This window comes from Grammomys surdaster, unplaced genomic scaffold, assembly GCF_004785775.1.
Source record: "Grammomys surdaster isolate TR1022 unplaced genomic scaffold, NIH_TR_1.0 126013, whole genome shotgun sequence".
In the NCBI taxonomy this organism is placed as follows: Eukaryota; Metazoa; Chordata; class Mammalia; order Rodentia; family Muridae; genus Grammomys; species Grammomys surdaster.
Window position 1 is genome coordinate 722,960 of NW_021620828.1, and position 7,995 is coordinate 730,954.

Sequence of the window (7,995 nt, forward strand, 5' to 3'; positions counted from 1 at the left end):
CAGGGGTAAAAATGGATTACTTAATAGAAAGGGGACAACCGAGAAAGAAACAAAGAGGCAAGCAACAGAAAAGGGAATGAGGAGAAAGATTGGCTGGAGAAAGTAGGTTGTGTGGCTGGAGTGAGAGAAGGGAGCCCCTAGTGGCTTGGGAGAGGCAGGAACCTTTCCAGACAAGAAAGAGACTCCAGCTTGCTGCTGACGGGGAGTTTATTCGGACGGGCGGAGCGGGCGGAGCTGCTGAGACCTGCTGGCTGCCTCAGCTCCAGGTCAGAGCGACCTGGGCTCTGGCTCCAGCTGTGGCTCGGGCTGTGACTCGGGCTCCGGCTCGGGTTCGGGCTCGGGCTCGGGCTCTGTCTCCTGTTCCATCTCCGTCTCCAGCTCCTCTATCTTACTCTGAGCCGGAGGTGGGTGAATCCCATGCTCTAAGGCAGAAAATCTTCTCCGTAGCAACTGTGGGGGAAAGACGGAAAGGACAATGGAGGACGAAGGAGAATCAGGATAATCACAGGGCTCTACTGTTTTCTTCCCAGACTTCCCCATTTGGCCCAGGGTCTTCTTTCAGCCCCTCTAAGCTTCCCAGCTACAAGGTGTTCACAGTACAGTGACTCTGGAAGCATATTCAGGACCCAATATGGGTTCTCTTCCTTGAGGAAGGGGGATCCCACATAGCACTCTGAGGTCTGACAGGGAGCTGTGTCCTAGCTCACCTGTCTTCTCCATAGGTGTAAGCCAAAGGCCCCAGTCATCAAAAGGAACACAGAGAGGGCAACAAGAATGAGAACGAGGAAGAGATGGCCTCCTTTAGGGTCACCTGAGAGTCTCCTAGCACTCTGGGCACCTGTGAAGAAAGCACTGAATTAGATCCAGGGTTGGAGATGGGAAAGGATAGCTTGCTACACTCTCATCTACTTCAGATACAATGGGGCCAGAGAGTTTAAGGGACTTGTCCAGGATCATTCAGCTAATTAGTGACAGAAATAGGTCAGGCCTAGAGAGCTGGAAGTCAGGTCCCTGATGGAAGGGGAAGGGGGGAGGGGTGGCAGGAGATAGGCACGAGTGGGGGACTTGGAAGGCTTCTGAGTTGGGGCCATGATGTTTTGGGACCTCAGACCTGAGCTAGACTCTGCGGTGTACACAGTTGCTCCAAGAAACTTCTGGCCGTCATACAGCTGACACTGCCACTGCTCAGCAAGGAGCCTGGCCTCCTGCATCTCCAGCACAGGGCCCGGGGAACTCCTGGACAGATCGTTCAGGGGGCGCCACACAAATCTTTCTTCTCCAGATGCTGGGACCACCGCACATAACAGCTTCCCCCGGGAGCCAGGTAACCCGAAGGCTTTAGGGGTCACTGAAAAATCAGAGGGAGAGCTCATGGGGGCCTTGACCCCTTAGCTGTCATCAGTGTTGCAATCCATGTCTCCTGCCACCTCACTCTGACTGGGCTCAGGTTGGGAAAACCTCAGGGCAGAGGTCATAGGTCATGACTACATTTATCTTTGGTTTGGTTTTGTATTTTTGAGACAGGATCTCATGAAACTGAAGCTGGCCTTAAACTTCCTATGTAGCCAAACATAACCTTGAACTCCTGACCCTCCTGCCTCCATCTCATAAGTACTGGGATTGTCCCACCTAGCCACAGTCAACTTCATACTGCACTCAAAATGTTCCCAACCCTTCAAGACGTTATTCAAACTCAGACCGGTACTGAAGGCCACAGGAGAAATAGCACTCCTGCTGGGGGTGCACCTCAGTTGATAGAACACTTTCCTAGAATGTCTGAGTCCCTGGCTTCAGTTCCCAGCACCATAAAAATTGGTATTGACACAAGAAAATCAGAAACTAAATATCCAGTACACGTTGGATTCAAGGTCAGTCTGAGCTACATGAGACCTTGTTTTAAAACATAAAATAAGGTTGGAAAGATGGCTCAGTGGTTAAGAGTCTTTGGTGTTCTTCCAGAGGACCCAGGTTCGATTCCCAGCACCCACATGGCAGCTCAATCTTGTCTGTAACTCCAGATCCAGGAGACCAATGCCCTCTTCTATTTCTGTGAAATAGAAGACACAGATGAGAGACACAGATGTACAAGTAGGCAGAATACACATACAGGTATAATAAAATACTTTTTATGTGTTTGTTTTTCAAGACAGGGTTTCTCTCTGTAGTCCTGGCTGTCCTGGAACTCACTCTGTAGACCAAGCTGGCCTCGAACTCAAAGATCTACCTGCCCCTGCTTCCCCAGCATTTGGATTAAAAACGTGTGCTACCACCACCTGACTTATTAATTAAGTACATTTTTAAATAAAATAAAATGGACTGGAGGCTCCGGGTTTACTAAGACATTCAGGTTTGCTGCTCTTCCCAAGGACCCATGTTCTGTTCACAGCACCCACCCCTGGCAGCTCCAGGGACCCAACACTCCATTCTCACGTCTCACCCAGTGTGTGCATGCTCACACAGAAACACACAACTCACAAGCGTATGCTCTTCTAAATGGCTCAGACTCTCAATGCTCAGTCAGGCAAATCAGCACCCGGTACTCCTCACAACTTCCCCGGCCCCCATCACTTCGCTCACACCAGTGCCCTCCAGCTTTGTGGTGCCTCTGGATGAAGGTTATGGCGGCTTCTTGGATGTTTACAGAACAAGTAAGCAACTGATTGATCCACAGGCAGAACGTGCTCCAAGGTGACTAGAGATAGGATGGTAGGAATTGGACAAATGGTGAAGGGCCTTCACCCTGCTGAGCAGGGAATGGGGGGACTTAGTGACACAGATACCCAACTTTCAAGTTTAGACCCTGAGTCTAGCATTTCGCAGTGGTGTGGCATTGAACACTCCTCCTCTGTACAGCAGAAATGACAATCTCTCTCCCCCTGAGCACCTGAACACAGGGTTTTTTTTGTTTTGTTTTGTTTTCTGAGACAGGGTTTCTCTGTGTAGCGCTGGCTGTCCTGAACTCATTCTGTAGACCAGGCGGGTCTCGAACTCAGAGATCCACCTTCCTGGAAAGCACAAACACACTAGAGCACCCCGAAGCATTACAGGCAGAAAAATGGGTGGACTTTGGAGACCGTTGAATGTGACAAAGAAGGGTTTGGGATGAGTGGGATTTCAATGGAGTTGCTGATAGCCCGAGTTAGCAAAGGGGTGACCTGAAAAGATGGGGTTTTCTGGGAAGCTGAAGGGTTGAGCCAACATACTATCTAGATAGAGTGATAGAAAACGTGTGTGGGATTCAGGGTTAACATTATTTGTTAGGTCATTTACCCATTCATGGATTCGATGTCTGTCTGTTTGTTTTGAGATAGAAGCTCATGTAGCTCAGGCTGGCCTCGAACTCACCACATACATTGGAGCTAGCTTTGGGTTCCTGATCCTCCTGCAAAGTGCTAGGATTACGACAGTGTCCCACCACTGCCTGGCTCCAACATACAAGGCTAAACATCTGCCATGTGGTGCTGCTTCATGGCCGAAGCTAAGTAACCACAGATGTAGCCGATCTGTCACAGGCGACAGCTGCCAATCAATGAACACATACTTTCTGATTTGGGGTTGTTTTGTTTTTGTTTTTGCCTGTATTTGTTTTATTCTGTCTTAAAAACAAAACAAAACAAAAAAACCCAAACCCTATGTACTAAATATTTGCTATCAAGGGACTGATTTATCTTTTTTTTATTATTATTATTTTGGTTTTTCAAGACAGGGTTTCTCTTGTGTGTAGCCCTGGCTGTCCTGGAACTCACTCTGTAGACCAGTCTGGCCTCGAACTCAGAAATCCGCCTGCCTCTGCCTCTCAAGTGCTGGGATTAAAGGCGTATGCCACCACTGCCCGGCTATCAGGTCCTTCTAAACCCAGGTCAACTCCCACAATTTTAACCGAGCCCTGTGCCAAAAGAAGACAAGGATTTGAGAATATATGCTTCATTATTTTAACCATTCAAAAATTTGGGGGGGGGGGGACTAGAGAGATGGCTCAGCAGTTAAGAGCACTGACTGCTCTTTCAGAGGTCCTGAGTTCAATTCCCAGCAACCACACGGTGGTTCACAACCATCTGTAATGGGATCCAATGCCCTCTTCTGGTGTGTCTGAAGACAGTTACAGTGTACTTGTAGACAGAAAATAAATAAATAAATCTTTTAAAAAATTTTTTCTTCAAATCTTTATCATCTCTCTTTCTAGCTTCTTTTTGTTGTTGTTGCTGTTGTTTGTTTCTAGCTTCTTAAAATTTTTTTTTTCTTCAAATCTTTATCATCTCTGTTTCTACCTTCTTGGACATCCCAGCAATTCAGAGTAGGGGAGTCCCTTAGAGAAGAGTGGAACTTTTATTTTGTGACTCAAGGGGAGATTTTCAGTTTCGGTTTTGTTTTTTGTTTTGTTTTATCACAGGGCTGAAAAAAAAAACCAGCTCATAATTTGACAGGCACAGTAGTACATGTCTCTAGTCCCAGCACTTGGGCCTTGAAAGCAGCAGGATCTGGAGTTCAAGTCATCCTAAGCTACAGGAGAAAAGGTGCTTGCTCTGCAAACCCTAGAATCCAGAGAAAGGTGGGTGGAGAGAACTAACCCCTCAGAGTTGTCCAGTGACCTCGACACACGTGCTGAGGAACATGTAGCAGTCATATGCGCGCGCACACACGAACACACACACAGACACACACACACATACATGGAAGCTATTTCATTTCCACCTGTGGCTAACCTGTGAGGACTGCCAACGTGACAGTGGCCCTGAGCTGCTGCCCCTGAAGAAGGATGCTACAGGTGTAGGTCCCAGCTTGTGCCAAACCCACAGCCTCAAGTTGAAGGGTAAAATTTCCACTCTTTCCAGGCACCGTGAGCTCGGGACCTCCCCCAGGAGGAGTCCACTTGGCAATGAGCAAAGAAGGGTTCCCCACAGCTGGGGGCAAGTGACAGGGCAGCTCCACCCTAGAACCTTCAGCAGCATACACTGTCAAGGGGGCTACGGGCTCCAGACCTGGAGAGAAAAGGAAAGGCCAAGTCATTGCCAAGGGTATACAGTGGGCTAGAGAGTGGGGACATCACGGAAGCAAGACGGAAGGGAGAAGGAGGGATTTGGCTGTAACACAGAACGAAGCAGATAAACTAGGGAAACTGAGGCAGCAAGAGACCAAAGACTATCAGAAGGCTGAACACCCAAGGGATAAACAATGAGAGACGGCAGTTTAGAACACTGGCTGTTCTTCCAGGGGACCTGGGTTCAATTCCCAGCACCCACATGGTGGCTCACAAGTGTCTGTATGTCAAGTACCAGGGGATCCAACACCCTGACACAAACATATAGGCAGGCAAAGCACTAATGCATGCTAAAATGAAAATAAATAAATAAATAAATAAATAAATAAATAAATAAAAGTAAGAGGGAGAGCAGCTAAAAGATGCCCAGAGAGAAAATGGTTTGGACACTGACTCCACACACAGCTGAGAAACAGTTTTGGGGGCCCATGAGTCAAGGGAGGTGGTGAGCAGGAAGGTTGTGGTGAAAAGCAAAGACTGTTTAGAAGAGTTACCCAGAACCTTGAGGTTGTACGTGAGGGAGACATTGAAACCATCTCTGTAGGTGAGGACACAGCCCCAGGGCCCAGAGTCCAGGGGGCTGACTTGGGGCAGAAAGAGGAAACTTTCAGCTAAATAATGATGCGGTGAGTTGTGGACAGGCACTCGGCTCTGGCCCTGGAACCAGTGCACAGAGACTGGGCGGTCAGGACGACTGAAGGAGCAGTTCAAAATGACCCAATCAGACGGCTTGAGGGCTCCTGGGGGACTGGCAATCACTGTGCAAAAGTAAAAAAGGGAAAAAAAAAATCAGTCCACTAGATGGAAATACTTTCTCAACGCAGCTGGCCAAACCAAGCTCAGAACTCATGGAAACGGGGAATGCTTTCAGATTCTCCACACAGCCGCCCATTCCAACTCAGTTCCTGAACCCTGCGGGTGCTTAAGAGTGGATCTCCAAGAGACCCAGGACTCCTTCCCACCGTCTCCTGCCTCTACTTTAGTTGGCTTTGGGCAGACCTGGCCTGAGAATCAGCTACAAATATCTTAAATAAATCACTCTAGCCCCCAAAAGGAAAGGTGCTTCCCCTTCTCTTCCTCTACCAAGGATAGCACTGCGCTGTAGGTGGGGGAAAAGGGGGAGCGTGTGATACAATTTCTCCATAGCCCCCTCATCCCCACCTAGAGGCGTGCGTTTCAGGGGGCACTTGCCACCCTGCCTTTCCATCCTGTCATCAAGTGGCCGTCCCTTCTTTTACACTTCTGGAGGTCCTCAGGCAGGACCTAAAGCACAACCCTAGCCACTGCTCTCCCTGCCCCGGCGAAGCAGGGATCTGCTTCCCAGGCCCTCTCCCTTTGTCCCGCCCCACCTACTCGAGGCCTGGCCGACGCGCAGGCGGAGACTGCAGGAGAGGGCGCGGTCCGGGAGGCGCACGGTAGCGTGGTACTCGCCCGCGTCGGCGCGCCGAGCTGGGCGCAACCACAGAGAGAAGTCCCCGCGCTGGAGGCCACGCTCCTCCAGCTGCGCGTGGGGATTCAGGGGCTGCCTCCCGCTGCGCAGGCCTCCTGGAGCCACGCTCAGCACCGTGTAGCGCCGGGGTTCAAGTCTCCTAAGCGAGGGGATCCCCTGGCGAAGGTCAAGGGCCGGGTCGGGAGTGGGTTGGCCACTGGTTGGGAAGAGAGAATGGGACTGAGAAATTCCGGCGCAATTTGAAAAGACCATGAAGAAGATGCACTGCAAGCATGCTTTGAGGATAAAGTTAACCCGCCTAGGAGACCTCTTGACCATCAGCAGCCTCCCCTCTCCCCCGTAACTACTCCTGTCCCCACTTCCGTTGGTCTTCAGCACTCTGTGCTACTGGAGAGGTGGGGTTATAGGATGCAGGTGTGTGGGGAGCAGGTTGCAGAGAAAATCCACAAGAAGGCTCTGTGATTTTAGAGAACACTGAGCTACTGGCTTCAGAGGGAGGGGCTCACAAAGAGGACAAAGCTGGCTTGGACGGGGTTTTATCCGTTAGAATAGCATTGGGAGGTTCTGTTGTCCAACTTTAGAGTTCATACCTGTCTGGTTGATGTTGCCAGGTGACCCCTCCTCTTCGCAGAAAGTTGGGATCCAGGTGGGGGGATTTAAGGCGGCAGGGAAGGTGGACGGGAGCTCCCTCCTGGGCCCACACCACAGAGAGCTCTTTCCCAGGCCCTGAAGACACAACTAGTGGAGCAAAAGAGAGGCCGAGGGCATTGAGCCAAGAGATTTGAGAATAGAGAAGGGCCTTGGCATTCCTAAGAGAGAAGCATCATTCCTCCCTGTTGAAGGGAGACCGAGGCAGCTTTGGGATGGGAAGGACTGCCCTTATACAAGGTGATGGATGGCGCATGCCTTTAGTTCCAGCACTGAGGAAGCAGAGGCAAGTGGATCACTGTAAGTTCAAGGCCAGCCTGGTCTACAGAGCCAGTCCCAGGATAGCCAGGGCAACACAAAGAAAACCTGTGTTAACTCCCCCAACACACATATCCTCCTAAAAAGAAGGCATTCGAAGATCACCACAGAGCTAAAGAGACAGGCCATACAGGTCCCCGCTGGCTTTTCCAGGACTCCCGGTCTTACCTGGAACTTCCCAAAGCAGTCTCAGAAGCAAAAGACCAAGGAACAGATCCTCTCTCATCTCCTCTATGGCCCGGGCCTCCCCAGCCCTCCAAGGGAGGTCAGAAAAAGGTCCTAGGAAAGAGAGAGAGAGAGAGAGAGAGAGAGAGAGAGAGAGAGAGAGAGAGAAGTGTTCCACAAGGAGGGAGATGAGGCAGAGTTTCAGAAAGAATGTAGGGTGAGGAGGACCCCCAGGAGTGTGGGGTCTGAAGGCAGCAGGACAATGATCAGAGGCCAGAACTGAGGCCCAGAATGTAGTGCAGGCAAGCCCACTGCAGCTAGCTAGAATCTGAACTGCTCCAGGCCTTCTGCTTCTCCTCCCCACTGCCCCCCCCCC

General features: G+C 50.4%; 1 protein-coding gene across 1 annotated transcript; it reads right to left on the minus strand.

Moving 5' to 3' along the window:
- Nucleotides 1-189: 189 nt before the first annotated feature.
- Nucleotides 190-7,938, minus strand: Lag3 (lymphocyte activating 3). The gene is made up of 8 exons (XM_028754524.1): nt 7,623-7,938; nt 7,079-7,226; nt 6,392-6,684; nt 5,533-5,796; nt 4,704-4,979; nt 1,112-1,348; nt 708-838; nt 190-450 (listed from the first exon to the last, which is right to left on the minus strand). The coding sequence occupies exons 1-8, from the start codon at nt 7,678-7,680 to the stop codon at nt 268-270; spliced, it is 1,590 nt and encodes a 529-aa protein (XP_028610357.1). The 5' UTR covers nt 7,681-7,938; the 3' UTR covers nt 190-267.
- Between the last annotated feature and the right edge of the window lie 57 nt (nt 7,939-7,995).